The 18571-nt window shown below is 37.2% G+C and overlaps 1 protein-coding gene across 6 annotated transcripts in view; it reads left to right on the top strand.

Annotated features, from left to right (window-relative positions):
- Positions 1-12843, top strand: part of LOC112055393 (2-oxoglutarate dehydrogenase complex component E1) — a 45142-nt gene extending 32299 nt beyond the window's left edge. For 4 of the 6 annotated variants that reach the window (XM_024095502.2, XM_024095480.2, XM_024095496.2 and 1 more), the window contains exons 14-23: positions 29-222; positions 830-1083; positions 1906-2018; positions 2674-2861; positions 3657-3750; positions 4678-4870; positions 5575-5712; positions 6512-6676; positions 9046-9159; positions 10801-12843. In XM_024095502.2, the coding sequence (XP_023951270.2) occupies positions 29-222; positions 830-1083; positions 1906-2018; positions 2674-2861; positions 3657-3750; positions 4678-4870; positions 5575-5712; positions 6512-6676; positions 9046-9159; positions 10801-10900 (1553 nt within the window). In that variant the 3' untranslated portion in view covers positions 10901-12843. The remainder of the gene's footprint in view (positions 1-28; positions 223-829; positions 1084-1905; positions 2019-2673; positions 2862-3656; positions 3751-4677; positions 4871-5574; positions 5713-6511; positions 6677-9045; positions 9160-10800) is intronic. The other 2 variants (XM_024095517.2, XM_024095509.2) reach the window with 1 other exon arrangement.
- Positions 12844-18571: the final 5728 nt, after the last annotated feature.

The following is an 18571-nucleotide window of genomic DNA, read 5'->3' as shown; positions in this document are numbered from 1 at the left end:
ATTACATTTAAATATTTGTTGCTCACAGTTTTGGAAAAGTACGCCGACCAGCTGATCACCGAAGGCGTGGTCACCGCAGAAGAGGTGAAGGACGTGAAGGACAAGTACGAGAAGATCTGCGAGGACGCGTACAACCAAGCGAAGCAGGAGACACACATCAAGTACAAGGACTGGCTTGACTCTCCGTGGTCTGGTTTCTTCGAGGGCAAGGACCCACTCAAGGTAAGTGTTTTTTTTACATTGATTTGTTGTTTCTCAATAATATTAGGGTACTTGTATCGGATTATATATAAGTAACAGCGGCGAAGAGTCCGTACAGGATGATTTCCGTCAGATAACCTTTTAGAAATCCATACATATATATTAATTCTTGTAATGAGCATACATAAGCATGATTGTATGAAAAACAGGCATTTGCATCAGGCAGTATTAATTTCCTTTTCTTTGGGATGGCTTACCTTCGTCAAAATTCCATCCTTCGCCACTGATAAGTATATTATGAGATATAAAGTAGTGGACAAGGAAAAGTCTAGTTAGAATGCTATTTGTGCTAAGGGTGTGGTGTAGGGAACAATGTAAATATGTATCGCAAATGTTGGCTTTTGGCCGTGGCTAGTTACCACCCTAACGACAAAGATGTATCGCCAAGCGATTTAGCGTTCCGGTACAAACGGTACGGTCCGGACCGTTGTGTACAAACCGAAAAGGGTCCTTCTCTTAACAAGTTAGCCCGCTTCCATTTTAGATTGAATCATCACTTATCAGGTGAGATCGTAGTCAAGGGCTAACTTTAAAAAAAAATAAAAAAGAATGTTCTATTTGTGTTTAGATGTCCACAACCGGCGTAGTAGAAGAGACGTTAGTTCACATCGGCAAACGTTTCTCGTCACCCCCGCCCAATGCGGCCGAGTTCGAGATCCACAAGGGTCTGCTGCGTATCCTCAAGGCGCGCATGGAGATGGTGGAGAACCGCACCGTGGACTGGGCGCTGGCGGAGGCCATGGCGTTCGGCTCGCTGCTGAAGGAGGGCATCCACGTGCGACTGTCCGGGGAGGACGTTGAGAGAGGCACATTCTCACACAGGTGACCTTGTCTTATCTGTTTGTCTGCACAAAGGCACAAGCAAAAACATCGAATACATCTTCAACTATAGAAATATTTAGTAAAACCATTAAAATATTTAATAAACATCCAGATGTTCGATATTTAAATAACCTTTGTTTGTATGAAATTGTATGAAACATATTAATTGATTATGAAACAACGGCTAAAACTCACGTGATATTAGGTCGGAGTATGCCCGACTACTTTCGAACCCATACGGTGCCCTTAGACATGAGCTGGTTCTTGCATCGCGGCACGATTCAAACTGCGAAGCGTCTGCGCGACGCGCTGCTGCTCGCATTGCGCACTGGGAGAGGGGTTGAGTGGTGGGGAGTGAAGGTTGAATTAATCATCATCTTCATTAGATTTTCATTGTCTTCTTGTAAGCAAACCGAACTAACGCTATCTTGTTCCAAGTTTGTTGTATGTGACAATGACCTAATACGTGAGTTTTAGTCATTGTTTCATAATCAATTTGTATGAAACAGTCGAGTCCAAGTCAAATTTCAAAATGATTTTACGGCCACAGAATATTTTAGAAGTTTCTATATTGTCAATATCACAACAATGCTCCACATCTCCCCTACAATCCCCATCTACAAGGAGGAACAAATATACACATTACACACACACACACTCACAATTTCGCACTTTTAATATTCCAGTTCGCCGCTTTGCTCGATGACGTCATTTTGTTTTTACGAGATATCTCTCGTCAAGCTCACCGCTAACGGACACTACACTGGCATCGTAACTTCTCATTAAACCTGTATATTTATGTACGTATGTTTTTGTCAACAGGCACCATGTGCTGCACCACCAGAAAGTGGACAAGGCCACATACTGCCCCCTGGCCCACCTCTACCCCGACCAGGCGCCCTACACTGTCTGTAACAGTTCTCTTTCTGAGTACGGTAAGTTATATTTTCTGTTGGTTTGCCTTGCCTTAAAGAAAAGAGTACCCTGGCTGAGTTTTTTTATGAGAGGCTCTTCTTGGAGTAATTCACGTTTGGGACCCTCGTAACTGTAATTTTAAGTTATGAAATAATGATGATAACTGAATGTGGAAAATGAAAGGAGGGGGGGGAGGGGTTATTTCATCACTTACCTTACGTTATCATCCTCCTCGTAATAAGATAGCCCTCTTCCATCTGAGATTGCATCATCACTTACCTTACGTTTCAAATCTGAGCCTACTTGAAATAAATGTTTTTTTAAAACTTACTAGCTGAACCCAAAGCTTCACTATACCATTCCATATTCTTAAATAGATTTTTAGTATTTTTCATGAAATAATGTTTTAATTTATTACAAACAAAGGTTTGTACGGAACCCTCGGTGAGCGTGTCCGATTTACACTAATGTCTGGCTGCTCAGAGTTTGCGTTTCTGACAGGTCGTGCAAATGAGACAAACACATTCAATTATAATTGCCTTGTTTTTTGTCTCTCTCTCTCTCTCTCATCGATCCACCACTCGCCCAACTGTCAGTAACGCAATCTCCGAGCGGCCGGACTTAAATCTCTTTTTTTTCTTTCTTCGTTCTATTGTCTCAATCTCCTTTTCACAGGTGTGCTAGGCTTTGAAGTAGGCTACTCAGTGACAAACCCGAACGCCCTCGTCCTGTGGGAGGCGCAGTTCGGAGACTTCAACAATGTGGCCCAGTGCATCATCGATCAGTTCATCTCGAGTGGACAGGCCAAGTGGGTGCGACAGTCGGGCATTGTTCTGCTGCAGCCCCATGGTATGGAGGGAATGGTGAGTTAAAACAATGAAATTCGTTATTTATTATTCTTTTTTTTTAATTTTATCTATTATGAAGTGAAAAACCACGAAAATAGTTTAGTTTTTAAGATCTGTGTGTGAAATTACCTACATTTACCATATTCTAAATAAAAATGATTGAGAAAATGACTACCACTTAGTATACTACCAGTAAGTATATTTTTGTTCTAATTGGCAATAACATTGAGCTCTTGGGTATCTCCATTTCATCCAACTTCAATTTCGAGAAATGCATGAAATAGCAGCCAAAAACCTGGGTATATTTAACAAAATTTATAAGGAGTACTAGCGGATGCCCGCGACTTCGTCCGCGTGAAACTCGATGTAAACTTTCAACTAAAAAAAAAAAAAACCATCCTTGAATTTCAACGAACATTTAAAAAAAAGATTTGGCCAAATTGGTCCAGGCGTTGTTGAGTTATGCGCTTACCAACACATTTTGCGATTCATTTTTATATTATAGATAATGACTTTGCAAAATATCAGCTTGAATTAAAATTGATCAGGGCGCTAGAAGGATTATTGGTAATAACCTTGCAACACCGTTATAATGTTGTCAGTGTAACGACTTTTTACGGGACCACCACCAACTTGTTCCTCCATCCCCTCTTATCACAGTCCAGAACAGCAAGACGCCGTGAACGGTGACATCCTTACCTGGTGGATATCCAGGCAATTCATATACTAAACTAAACTCTTAATACTAAACGATTTTACGTTTCTTGTTTGCACATAACCTAAAATAATGTCCATTATGGTTGTCAACAGGGTCCGGAACACTCTTCGGCTCGTTTGGAGCGGTTCCTACAGATGAGCGCCGACGATCCCGACTACATGCCGCCTGAAAGCCCTGACTATGAAGGTAGATCGATAGATAATACTGCCACCAACTGAATAATGTAGAAGTAGAAGAGAAGAACAATTGCCAGATAATAAGCCTAAAGAAATAAGCTGCCAGTATTGAGGCTCAATAGATATGCCTCAATTACACATACACCGGGCAGTGCATTATACGACGTGTTCCTATTTTTTTTTAAGAATTGCGTTGTTACAGTTTAATTGCTAAGAGTTAACGCCGACTCCTACATTGACATTGTGGATATTGTGATTCATTCATTCAGTTCATTCTTAAACAAGTTTAAGAGTATGACAGGGACAGTTTGGTTTTATTATTCCGAATAAGAAATACAGTGTGGTTATGACGTGATAATGTATTCCATAAACGCATAGGCTGCAAGCACGAAAAAGCATGACTCACAATCACGTTCCACCTGGTCCGAGCGTGCAAGCGAGTGAGCAATTTATCATTAACTGACGCCGCGCGGTTTCACCCGCGTGGTTCCCGTTTCCGTAAGAATACGGGGATAATACTCGTATATATAAATTTAGCTAGGCAGGGAGAACAACACTAGCAGAGAACGGGGAGTGTTGATCGATCGTCAAGGAATTCCTTAACCCTACATCCTGTAGTCACAAGTTCAGGACTCTGCTCGGAGTTCTTGTCTCTACCCCGCGATGGACCCGGCATCCGCACGGTGAATCCATGGAATGCTAAAATATTCGTTTCTTCCTCGATAAATGGGCTATCTAACACTGAAATAATTTTTCGAATCAGACCTGTAGTACCTGAGATTAGCGCGTTAAAGTAAACAAACAAACAAACTCTTCAGCTTTATAATATTAGTATTGATGTTTTCTTATGACATTCTCACTTAAAATTATCGAACGTAAACCTATTTTACAGACAACCAAATTTTTTAAAATTAAATTCTGAATGTTTTCCATTTAGTTCGTCAACTGCACGACTGCAACTGGATAGTGGCCAACTGCTCGTCGCCCGCGTCGCTGTTCCACATCCTGCGGCGGCAGATCGCGCTGCCGTTCCGCAAGCCGCTCATCCTCATGACGCCCAAGTCGCTGCTCAGACACCCCGAGTGCAAGTCCACCTTCGACGACATGGTCGAGGGCACTACGTTCAGGAGGTAAAGTCGTCTTGCTTATATCTGTTCCAATTCAGTTAATTTTCTAATTGAACACGTATGCTGTATGCTTGTAAAAAATGAATTGTTTCTCAGTCACCATTTTATACGTTTACTCGACCTATTTTTGTTGTTTTTTAAAGTTGTACAATAAAAAAAGACGAAACTTTAGACCATACGATTGAAAAATATGTTTCAAAAATAAGAAAAACAGCGCCATCTATGAGCCTCAGGCATAATTGCATCGTAACAGGTTCTTGAGCTTTCGAAAATTCTGGCCTCTGAAGCATATTGGCCTCGACTCATAGGCCAAATGCCTCAACCCCGAAAGGGGCTGGAAGAAATAACCAAGGGAGCAAGTGTGTCTCGCTCGGGCAAGAAAAGCCTCGAGGCCCGTACCCCTCGTTCCCTCCTGGGTGTCGGGTGGGGAAACCTCGAAGTCCGTACCTTCCACCCGACACCCGGGAGATGACCCCGCTGCTGCTGAAGTGTACAAAAAGGGATTGTTTCAAAGTTCTTTAAGAACGCCATCTACTGGTAGTTTAAAATAACAAACGCTGTTTGATTATGCCTGTAGATGGCAGCAAAAAGCCTGTCCCGATTACAGTTCTCGTAACGCATTCAACGACTTACTTCCCAAAGTTAAGCGTGCGTAAATAGGTTTTACTTCAAAAAAAAAATAAAACAAATTGTCTATGCCCATTTAGATTGATCCCCGAGGAGGGCCCCGCGGCGCAGAACCCGTCGAACGTGCGCAAGGTGGCGTTCTGCTCCGGCCGCGTGTACTACGACCTGCTCAAGCAGCGGCGCGAAAAGAATCTCGAGAAAGACATTGCTATTGTCAGGTTAGTTACAAATTTCGGTGTTCGGTGTGATTTTTTAAAACCTATAAAAGGGAATGCCCATCCCCGCCTCTGGGCTATTCTAAACACCCGGCAATTTAGTTATATCTAAAAAATCTTGATAAATCTACTTTCATAATGAAATCATTACTTTATCAAAAAACTTTGCTACAATGTTTTACGACATTTTTAATTCATCTTTAATTAATTTCATTTTAAATTTGTAATTTAATGGAGACTCAAATCTGTTTTAAAAGATTATATTGTTTGCCTGTATGTTCGTTAGTTTATTCATTCGATTATCTTATCAAAATTGTATTCATACATTGTATTGAAGTTGGAGATAAGTAAAAAACTAGATGGACCCATCAGTTCAATTAAAATCGAACGAGCCGCAGAATACCTAGATGCCGTGAGTTCAGGTCCATTAAGCTTAAGAATCCCCACTGAAGGTAGTTGCATTATTCGGATCGTTGTATAAATAGGAATTGCTAGGTTTTCTCCACAGATATAAGAGGTAACTAGATATATAAAGTGCCAATTCTTTGTATTGAACACAGCGTATCCAATGGGCGTGGCCTAAATGGCTTATTAATATTTAGTGAAAAATTAAATATGTCACTTTTACTTTAGAGTTGAATATTATTTATTCCTTTTGTCACAGAACAAAACAAGACTGCTACTACATGCGCACGCTCGAAACGCTTTCGATGTTAGCGTTAAAGCGTTAGCTTTTAGAAGGGTGTGTTCTGTGGTTTTGCCAACCTTGGAGCCTACGTTAATTATTCCGTATTTTCGACAGGTTGGAGCAAATCTCACCGTTCCCGTACGACCAGATCAAGGCGGAGATCGCCAAGTACCCGAACGCGCAGCTGGTGTGGAGCCAGGAGGAGCACAAGAACATGGGCTCGTGGAGCTACATCGAGCCGCGCTTCCGCACGCTGCTGCAGAACCAGAAGCATATCAGGTACATAATCTGTCCTTACAGTCCATAGTAGTCAGGGACCCGTAGAACATTTTTTACAACTGATTACTAACAAGGTAATTTTTCGTGTGCAGCTTCATCTCGATGAGACGATCAACTTTTTTATTTACGAAAATTCAAATTCGAACGAGACATTGTACCATGAAAATTGTAGGACATTGTGAATGTTAAATTGTATAACTATTAATTAAGCAACAGTAAAAGAAACAGCTGGTTAGTAACGACATTTAATAACCTCGTTATTGATACAAGTTGGGAGGAGGGTAGTGTATCAAAAGTTGTTACTAACCAGATGTTTTTTTTACTGTTACTGTTACAGATAGTTATACAACTTAACAGCAACAATGTCCTACAAATTGCGTAGTACATTATCTCTTTCCGACGCTCATTTCCTGGTAACTCAGTTAGCTACCAGAATCAAGAATTTTCGTAAATAAAAAAGTTGATCTTTTCTCATCGAAATGAAGCTACTCACGAAAAATTAAATTGTTTGTAATCAGTTGTAAAAAAATATTCTACGAATCCCTGACTATAGTGTCCACAGCATTTTAAATTACATTTAATAAAACTCAAATGAATTAAACAAAGAAATGAATTATTTAGTACTACATAACTAGTTTACGTTTTATAGTCTTTTAACTCGGTTCCACTTCATGCGACTACCTTTTACATTCTCACTTGATATGCTAGCGCTCTTTTAGTGGTTTATAAAGCAGTTGTTCTATTAAAATCAAAGAACTGAATTACTGCTGAGGTTTTTTGTCGGATCTTCTCCGTAGAATCTGTCTTCTGAGTCACTACAAACAGACAAACTAAACTAAAAGTGTTTGGAAACAAAGCCTACTTAAAATAAACGAATTTGAATATGAGTAGAAAGTCTAAAAACCTTACTAGATGCCTATACTAGAGCTACAAATAATTCTAGTTATCTCATCGACCACGACCCTAATTACTAGTGCTACTACTACTGTATTATTAGTATACTATTATTAAGCACTAAGGCTAAAAGCTAAAAGTATAGACGCGTAAGTAATACGTTCCCTGAAAAAAAAAACCACTGATGAACATCGAAGCGTTGAGCCGGAACTCATTGGATTGTGGGGCAGTGTGGGCATGAAATATTATTATTCATGAAGTTGCGCTTTCATAGACTGTTCAGAATAAACTCTATAATGTGCTGTGAATACGTATAATATGATTATTATCATTTTCTGGTTAATTACAAAATTTTAGAATTTAAACTATCGTGAGTGTTATTCATATTCATTGATTATTAAACACGGCTAAAACTCACGTGATATAAGGTCGGAGTGTGCCCGACTAGTTTCGAACCCATAAGGGGCTTTTAGTCACGAGCTGGTTCTTGCAACGCGGCACGAAATAAAATTTTAATTACAAAATTATTTAACCTAAATATCAGGCTAAAGGCTAAAATTAATGTACATATGGGAAAGTCATTTCAATCATAAGTTGCAGAGACAGATTTTAGTAAAGTTAGTAATTTCAGAGTACATACATTTTTCACTGCATTAATATGAGAAGATGCATTCAAACTATGTAGATATGAATACTGTATCTGTTGGTTTACAAATGCATTTATTTGTTACGTTATTGTGTGAATTGCCCTATATGTATACCTGTACATAGCTTGCAGTTTTTGTCAGAATTATCATAATTTGAATAACATTCTAACGTAGTTCTCATAATCACAATGTACCCAAAATATTGCATTTCAAAGATTTTTATATGCACAAGTCTTACATTATAATATTTGGGGCTTATTGAACGTGCACTCGCTCTGGAGTTCGCACGTTAACTGGACACAACAGCGTCACTCCCTAGTATCTCGACTCGCGCGCAATACGTGCTAACTCAGACCAATTATTGTATAGGACCTGCCGCGCTATACGTTACTTTTCTGTCAAAGTATATGATCAACGATCTAATGCGATTATAAAAACTGTCTCTATAGAATCGATGTTAAATAGTTGTAATCGTGTTCGCCGGTTAAAGAGCTCCGTAAAAATAACTTTTTGTGTAATTGAATTGCGTAAAAAACGGGTAAAAACATCTAGTTTAGTATAAGATATATACAAAATCGAAGCTCGTTTTCCTCAGAAAATGACAGACAATTTTGTTCGTCACTATGGGTGCGATACAGGTCCTTCTATAATTGGTCTGAGCGTGCTAATCACGAGAGTCATCAATCAATCAGTCGAGAGTCTGGCGTAGTGCACGCGATTTACGCGCGTATTTTGAATTCGTGCGATACGATTCGCGACGAATTCGCCCTTTCTGGACAAGGTCTTACTAACAATCATCGCGTCATAACACTCGGCCATTGGTTGCAGGCCTATGTCCCGATCACAAACCGGCGGTTGGTTTAGCCAACTGTTCGGTAAGGCTGAGGCGCCTCAAAGTGATCAAACGGGACCGCATACTGAGGCCGTACCGCGCACCATTAGGTGAGGCCTGTACTATGTCACTGCTTGTTATGTTTTCTTGGCACTTTTGACTTGCAATGTTTTTTTTTAATGCTATACATGAATAAATCTATTGGTTCCTTTTGGAAACAATTGGATTTTGCGGTTTTAGATTAAGGGGAAGGAACGCTTATTTAAAGTGAAAATTATTTAGACATTAATAATTAATTGATAAAACTTTTATCATTTCTAATTATATTCGTTTATTTCAAGAGGGCTTTTTAGGCGCTAATTGTTGAGTATTCAATTACACAATTGAAATTTTAGGAATTCGGAATTATTTTGAGTTGAGTTAACAAAATTGGAATTTCATTTGCAGTGTGACGTCACGCCTTGTTTTTCATTGGTTATTGGGACAGTGTTATTATTTTTTTTAATATTTCATTACATTATTCATTTTGTTCGTTTGATGTCTCAATTCATGCTATTATGTATTAATTTTTTTAACATCGTAGTTCCAATTGCATTTTTTACTTCTTCTCTTTTATTATTTTTTTAATAGCAAAACTGCAAGCTATGTGTTTCATATATTTATCGTACCACAACCTGTTACAAACGCAATTTTTTTTTACATTTAGTGGCTAACAGTGGCCAGTGTTTCAATAATTTTCTTGCATCTTTTTGATGTTTATTATGAGATAATAACTTATTTAACTGTGGTTTTACGAATCCTCTATACAATGACAAGATTATGTTAGTAATTAGGAAAATATCAATAAATTACTAACTCAATAACTTCAGAACAGCCGAACGGGTTGACGGAATTTGCCTCAGAGATTAATTATATATTGAAATGGCAATTAGACTACTTTGTATACCTACATTCTGGGATATCCCGATATTAAACGGGGTCTATTCTGTAATGAAGTTATTTTTGTAATTCGCTAGTGCGAACTTCGAATTTATCTTTATCTCTCTTTGTTTATGCACGATCCTATACAGAGAACATAGAACGCTAAGCCTAACGCTTTAGCAATAAAAGGACCAAGAAGACTTACTCTAATGTGTTTGTATTATAAGATGGACGTTAATAATGGTTAAATACAGTAAACTTTAGTTAGTACTATAACACTGTTTCCATGCAGTAAACAAATTAAGTACTAACTAAATTTTACTGTGTCTAACCGTTATTAAAGTCTATTTTCTTATAATATAAATTGGATTTTCCCGAAAAACTTAAAGATCATAAGTGACAAATGGAACGTATTCGAAAGAAATCTTTAATATCTATGCCATTAAAAAATAATAAGTAGTTGAAAAGAATAAACAACTTTCAACTCTAAATTAAGACAAATAAGTTCTATTTTCAAACACTGAAGGATAACAAAGAGTCGAGCCCGATGGATATGATCTCTGTCTCCAATTCCGGATGGCGTAGGTGCGAATTCGGTCCGGACATGCACCTACAACTTTTCAGTTATGTGCATTTTAAGAAATTAAATATCACGTGTCTCAAACGGTAAACGAAAAACATCGTATGGAAGTCTGCCATTGCATCCATCTGCATTATTGGGACCGCGTGGTGAACTAGGCCTAATCCCTCTCATTCTGAGAGGAGACTCGTGCTCTGCAGTGAATCGAATGGGTTCATCATGATGGTGATGATATAATCTTTTGTTCTAGTTACAACGGGCGTGCGACAGCCGCGTCTCCCGCCACCGGATCCAAGGCAGCCCACAACAAAGAGCTCAGAAATCTCCTCGAAGAGTTTTGCGTACTATAAACGAATCATATCGACACAACTATGACTTCAGCAAAACAATACGAAAACCACCGTCGCGTCAGTTGTCCAATTGTACTTTGCAACACATTTGTTTGATCGAAATTTGAAAGTGTATCGAAATCTCAAAATAATCACCGAAATGCGAAATGAAAAAATTTTTGATTTTAGCTGTAACAGTCAGTATTTACAATTCTCTTTACTTTTAGTTAGTCTACTTAGATAAATTGTAATTTATTTATTCAATGTAGCATTAACGTTTAGTAGGCACTATTTATTGTAATAATTGTATTAATTATATTGTTTTTTTTTTTTAAATAAATCGATACAGCAATATATTATACGTAGCGTCCCGTAGAATGTAATTAGTAGCGCTTTTAGAGCTGGGAACGTAATGTAAATAAATAACAGTTACTGTGTTACTCTCTATCAAAATAATTATATCTAAAGGGTAGAACGTTCCTTTAACATAATTAAAACATTAACGGAGCTGTGAAATTACCCATCGCTATTTTTATAATTTTGAAGTCTTGAGTGACTTCAAAACGATAAAAATAAGAGGAACTTGTAACTTTTTTTTTTTTTTAATATCGATACTGTTGTATGTAATACGTAGTTTGCACTCCAAACGATATTTAACACGATATTACTAGTGAGTAATTTAAACATAATAAATTATAATTAGTTTTTTGAAAATTGGACGTATTAAATATATTAATAGTATAGTTAAAATTATACTATAGTTGAAACTTAAAAAGTCTTTGCGGTAGCAATGTGATGTTAATATATTTTGCGACAGTGTATCCGTTTCGCATAGTTTTTAGTTTCATAGTTACCGCCGATCTGGCACTTGTAAGGAGCAACACCAAACATAATTAATTATTGTGCGTATTTTAAACTACTCGTCTGTAAAATTTTCAGTGTTGTTATTATTATTATTATTATATAATAAATGTATAATGTTATGTAGATTAAAAGTCTCGTCACATTTAGGTGATAATCTGCCGTCGAAATAACTTATTATATTAATATGAAGGTCCAATATACACCATAAAGTTTCATTCGTCTTAAATTGAAATTCCACATAATGTATCTAATGTATATTATCCATATATATTATAAAAAAAACAAAGTACAATTCAAGGATATACGATTGTAACAAACTTTCAATAATCATTTTTTTTTAAAACGTCTTATATTTTCACTTTCATTTTCAATAACTTCATACTTACGAAACAAATGTTTAATTTTTTTCATAAATTGATTTTTTTGTTTCGCTAGCGTGTGAATTAGCTACAGGTCATTTTTTAATATTGTCAAGAGGTTTCTTGTATTGGACTGATGGGGCGGCTTACAGACGGTGAAACTAGCATGGTGTATTTGCAAAATGTATTTTTTTTAAATACATTCAATGATTAAGTGCTATGACTTCTGAATTACCTGTTATTTATGATAGTATTTTGTAGTCAGTAAATTATTTTATTTATTTCATTATTTAATTATATATTTTTTTACGTTAATATTGACATTGTATTTAAATTTATATAGGTTGTGAGTTTCAGTCATTGAGTAATGATACAGTTTTAATTCGACCGCATTCTATCACTAAATGAAAAGGCTTTAATTACTATTATACCTAATAATTAACAGTTCTAAACTGTCTGGTCTATATATTCGTGCGTTGTATGTATATTATTAGTAACTATAATGGAACGTGTATCGGAACACCGGCTTTGTAACCGCTTGTATTATACGCACTATTTTATTGTTAAATCGATTTTGATCTTCGTATTTTGGAACTAGCTCAGGTATGAAGGGATTGTATGCAAGGGATTGAAGGATGTTTGTATGAGAGGCACACGTTTGGTCGGCCGCCTGAGCGATTTATTGCTACATAGTTTGATCTAGTTAATTTACAATAAATATTATTATATTCAGTAAAAAAATGTATTTTTATTTTCTTATTATTTGCCGTTCCCTCTTAAACGCTTATTAGCCTGGACAAATTGCTAAAAGGTGTCAACCAAATATTATCTCTTAAGCTCACTGAAACGTGCCGAAGCAGCATAATTACTTGTTTTCGTCAAAACTTTAAACCTCTCTTATTATAGAGACCCAGTCTCAAAATGCACTGAATGGTGACGAATCTTGAGTAGGTATCTGATTGATCAAATCTGAAATGGGAAGAATCGAAAAAGAACCAATCATCGAAATAGCTCAACGAGTCGCGGACAGAATCGCGAAGCTGAAATCGTACATACTCGTAGTTAGAAGAACTAATGGATGTTGGGATCCATAAATGCTGGAATGGCGACCTCGTACCGAAATCTCAGTGGTGATCGACCCCTCACTAGCTGGACCGTTGACATCGAGCGGGTTGTAGGGATGCTCTATGTAAGCGGCTATAGAAACCGTGGTTCTTATAAGTTCGCACACAAGACCTGACGTTTTCAGGAGTGGACGTCCATTGCCTGATAATGCTGATGATTAATCAACGAAGAGTTGTTTATTACCTTGAAACGAAAAGAAAATGTCAGCTGTGACGCTTTAATTATCTAAACAAACGTAAACAAATCCACATAATGAAAAGCGTAATATATCTCCGGCCTTGACGCGCGGTTCACCGCACGCTCGGAGCACTTTCAAGATTCTTATCGTTTTCTAGTCTCGTTTCAGCTCACAAAGCGATCCGCGCCTATTTATAAAGTGTGGCTTCACGGAGCTTCACAAAACGCAGAGCGCGCGAAAAGGTGCGAAGATTAAAGATCTTATCAGCTCCCGAGTGCGTTCTGCATCATACGGGCTCTGGTGTTATAAACGTCTTCGCCCTTTTTGAATTAATGTTACTTGTTGTGCAGTTTTCTCTCGTGAAAAGATGCGGGTGCAGATAATTTCAGTTCAACTTAGCTAGTTCGTTCGTTTTTACAAACTTTTGTTTTAAAACTTGCTGTGTTAGCAAAATGTTCTAAGTATAATTACCTATATATACCTATACTTTACCTATACCTATTATACTTAGGTATATTAAGTATAAGTAAAACGAACGAAGCGAAATGTCTGGGTTACGACATGGTACCTACGATGTAAGTAGTTCAAGGGACGGAGAACGAACCCATGGTGTATTGGTGTTGAGTCCGTCCCCTTTTCTGTAGAACTTGCTTATAAACCCACCTAACTGTTAATAATTGCCATAATCAGCAGGTAGTTTAAGAAATAACCGTATCAAGACTTGCTTTTGCTGTTATGTCAAATAACTACTTGGTTGATCAATCGAGTGAGGGCCATCTTGAAAATTTTCGCTGAGCCGAGAAGAGAACAAAAAAACTTTAAATCAAGGTTTTAAAAAATGTCAAGCAAGAAAAATTTCAAAATTCTTCAAACCATTGTCCAAGACTGAAGATAATAGTTATTCAATAACTTCAATTAATTGTTTTTTCTTTATATATTTGTAATTTATTTTGTCACCCTAGAACGTATCCCTTATAATCCCATATAAAATACCATTCCATATTCCCGGTTTCTGTATTCGCGACACATTTAAAGAACGTATCCCCGCGAATAATGAGCTTTTATATGTATTTTTTTATACGAATAATGAGCATTGTATATGTATTTTTTTCCGTGTAGTTATGTAGGTACTTACTTATTTATCTATATTTTATGCTCTATGCCTCGCTCTAGCTCTTGTATAAAAATACCTACCTACTCGTAAAAACTTACCTACTTACCTTTATACTCATTTCATTGCATTAGGCACGCGAAAAACGTGGTTGTTCATTCATTTAAGCCCCAACGTAGATAGGTTTTTATTATTTAACAGGATGCGGTTGAAATCAACACAATAGCGTATTTACGGGTATGAAAGCTTTATAAAAAGACTACGCAGGCTTTGTGAACGCATTGAGCCGAGCCTATTAATCCGCTGTGCTGAAAATATTGTGCTAGCGGCGGTTAGGTAGGTACAAACTAAATACTGTGAGTAATTATTTTTTACTAGCGGACGCCCGCCACTTCGTCCGCGTGGATTTTAGTTTTTCACAAATCTCTCGGAAACCATGACTTTTTCCGGGATAAAAAGTAGCCCTTGTGTTAATCCAGGCTTTATTATATCTCAATACTAAATTTCAGTTAATTCGGTTTAGTAGTCGAGGCGTGTTTGAGTAACAAACATTTATATCATCTAAATCATCAGCTTCCGCAAATCTCGGGAAGTCATGGATTGTTTCGAAATAAAAAGGCCTATGTGTTAATCCAGAGTAAAATGTATTTGCATCCTAAATTTCAGCCAAATCGCTTTAGTAGTAGCGGCGTTAAAGAGTAACGAACATCTAAACTAACATCCAAACATCCATACAAACTTTCGCGTTTATAATATTAGAAGGATATCACGAATACATTAAGCTTACTTACATAAGCTACTAAGCTTAGCTACATATACATTGACTGAATGCGGGATGGATGAAATGGCGCCAGGTGTACTATGTGATCCTCGAATGCGTCGTAGACTTAAGGGTAGATACTAGAAAAACGTTGAATTTGTAAGAGGAAGGATACAAGTGGAGAGGAAGGCCAAAGAAAAGATGGTTGGAGTGTGTGACAGAGGATACTGTAAAGGGAATGGATGATGAGTTAACAATTGTTATAGACGTATGGAGAAGATTGACATTTTTTTTCGACCCCATTTAAGTGGGGTAAGGGAAAATAGATGAAGATGATGAACACATTAAGTACCTACCTATTATTATCACCGTTTTTTAACGACCCACTTAGTGCCTTAGTGACCCACTGTACTGACGAGGCAGTTAATTTGTAAAATCATTTTCCGTTTTGTGATATCAACATTTAATTTACAAAGTTACCGTTCCTTCTAATACTTTAGCATATTCTCTGAAAATAGGTTTTTTATTTTTTTTTACTCTGTGGTGTGATACTGGATTTTTCCGCATACATCCATATTTTGGTACATTTGGAAGTATTTTTTTATTTTGTTATCAGAAGCGACCAAACGTAGCGAATTGTTCCATTGTTTTTACCTAGTCATTGAATTCTGATTTTCAGTCGGTGGGTTCATAGTAGCTTTTCCCTACAGCCAATGGGCCGGAACGGAAGTTATTTACTGTTAAAACAAAATAATCCCTAGCTAATAAATACTTAGTATTCTATTAAAAAAAGGAAATCAAAATCCATCCCACCAAAATATTTTCCCCTTGTTGTTTTCAGCAAAGTGCTTATTTTTTTCGTAATTTTTACTTAGATTACAACTTGATTTTTTTTCTAAAATCATTTAGGTGTTACATGTTGTTCGGACTACCTTGTTCCTATTTTTCCTGACTACTGAAAAAAGTTATTGAAAAAAGCACATGTGAAACATTTTTACAAACTCTTTGTCGTCAATATAAAATCACAGTAAAGCACCCATCGATATAGAACAAGTTTCTCTGCAAAGCACTATTTATAGCTATTATTGTTAAATTAATAAGACGCTTATTTAATCACATTTCTAGGTCATAGTATAAAAAATACAGTGAGGAAAGATTTACGATGTCACGTTAAAACTTACAGTAACGGCTCGCTAGTTGTAAGTGCTCATTTACCACACGTTCGCTAATAGAAGTATAAAACTCGGTTCCCTTAATCTCTCTAGGAGATCTTGATTTAACACCCCATGCGCTCATTACTGAGCCTCACCGGAATAACGGCGCTTAATGAAGTCACGAAAGAGAATTGATGTTAATTTAATTCGATATCAAATCTCTTAAGGTCGCTGTTACAAGTCTTAACTGAATAGATTAATTAAGTTACGTAAGATCGTTCACGTGATATCTGCAATTTGTACTGCAGCATGGTGTGTATATAGCAATTAACTTAACTATTAACTGCCTCATTGGTCCCGTGGTTAGCTGGTTCAGCTATGGACAATGAGGTCCAGGGTTTGAATCCCGGGTCGGGCCAACAAAATAGGTTATTGGGATTTTTCTTACAAGGAAAAGGATTCCGCGGGATTTGTAAAAAAAAAAATTCCAAGCGGACGAAGTCGCGAGCCGGATGCTCGCGACTTCGTATCTATAATAATAATCGTTCATCCGACAGTCGCACTGATCTACAGACATACAAAAATTTAGATACAAAAAAACATCTCAACTCTGGGTAAAACAGTAACACTGCTGGGGTAAAACGATGACGTAGATTTTAAAACACCACATTTGTCGCTCACATAAACTTGTACGTAAAATAAAATTTGAAACTTACCGTTCTAAAATTGTAGACAAGTAGTGCAGGTGCTGGGGTGTTGTGTAGTGTACGTTGTATGCGCCTGTGCAATGGACATATTTTACTCTCTTTAACGTCTGATAAAGTCCAACGCCCCTTTGTTCTCGAAGTGGTCTTGAAAATTTAAAAGCGGTCCTTGCAGTAAATTCACCTTCAGCGCGCTCCGGGGCGGCGCCCGCCCAACCGAGATACGGACCGATGAATAAATTATTATTCCCTCGTGTGTAGCAGACCTACACATGCATATTAAGATGGCGACGCACATTAAAGTTTGTCGCACATTACCGTGGCTGCGCGAAGGACAGAGACCATAAACTTTACGGTGGTAAATATTTTTATGTAACATGGAACCTAACTTTCGGTACTGAAAATACGAATTAATGTAGCAATACAACTTCTACAGCTTAATTTTTCGGAACCCTATTGAGAACGTAATGTGTAAATTCTTCATTTAGATTTGGGAACCCAAAAGATTGCTTCATACTAAGGTACATATGAAACAATATGTTAGTAAATCAGTTTCAGCACTGTACTTCGAACGATATCATCTATGTGTAAATCAGTTTCAGCACTGTACTTCGAACGATATCATCTATGTGTAAATCAGTTTCAGCACTGTGCTTCGAACGATAGCATATCTATGAGTAAATCAGTTTCACCACTGTACTTCGAACTAAAGCATCTATGAGTAAATCAGTTTCACCACTGTACTTCGAACTAAAGCATCTATGAGTAAATCAGTTTCAGCACAGAACTTCGAACCATAGCATCTATGAGTAAATATGTTTCAGAACTGTACTTCGAACGATAGCATCCTAAGTAAATCAGTTTCAGCATTGTACATCGAACGATAGCATCCATGAGTAAATCAGTTTCAGCACTGTACTTCGAACGATAGCATCTATGAGTCACTGCTCAATAGGCTGACCAGCTGGGTCATTATATACTTCGAGATATTTTATTGAAAACCATTAAGTTAAAAAATTTACCACATTATTTGTTTAATCTTACATTTTTGAATTATTTATGTTTTTCATTACTTATGTATTTAAGGAATCTCATTGTAAAGTATCAGAGTGCATAAACTTCGGAGTTTAAAATAGAAAATTTTGAACAACCTCCGAATGTCATGAAATTATTAATTACACTTTCGATCAAGTCATCAATATTCTTTTTCGGTGGGCTTTCACTTGGGACCCCACTCGAGTATATTTGCAGAGATTCGGTTATTCTTCCCCACTTTCAACACTCTACAACTTATAAACGGCTCCACCGATTTTCATCAAACCTTTAATCGGGAGCTATGGTGGCACAGACAGACAGACACGTCAAACTTATAACACCCCTCTTTTTGCGTCGCGGGTTAAAAAGTTAAAACGCTATATTTATGCAAGTAAGTTTATC

Source organism: Bicyclus anynana, chromosome 7 (genome assembly GCF_947172395.1).
Source record: "Bicyclus anynana chromosome 7, ilBicAnyn1.1, whole genome shotgun sequence".
Classification (NCBI taxonomy): domain Eukaryota; kingdom Metazoa; phylum Arthropoda; class Insecta; order Lepidoptera; family Nymphalidae; genus Bicyclus; species Bicyclus anynana.
This window is presented reverse-complemented; position numbering and strand designations above follow the sequence as displayed.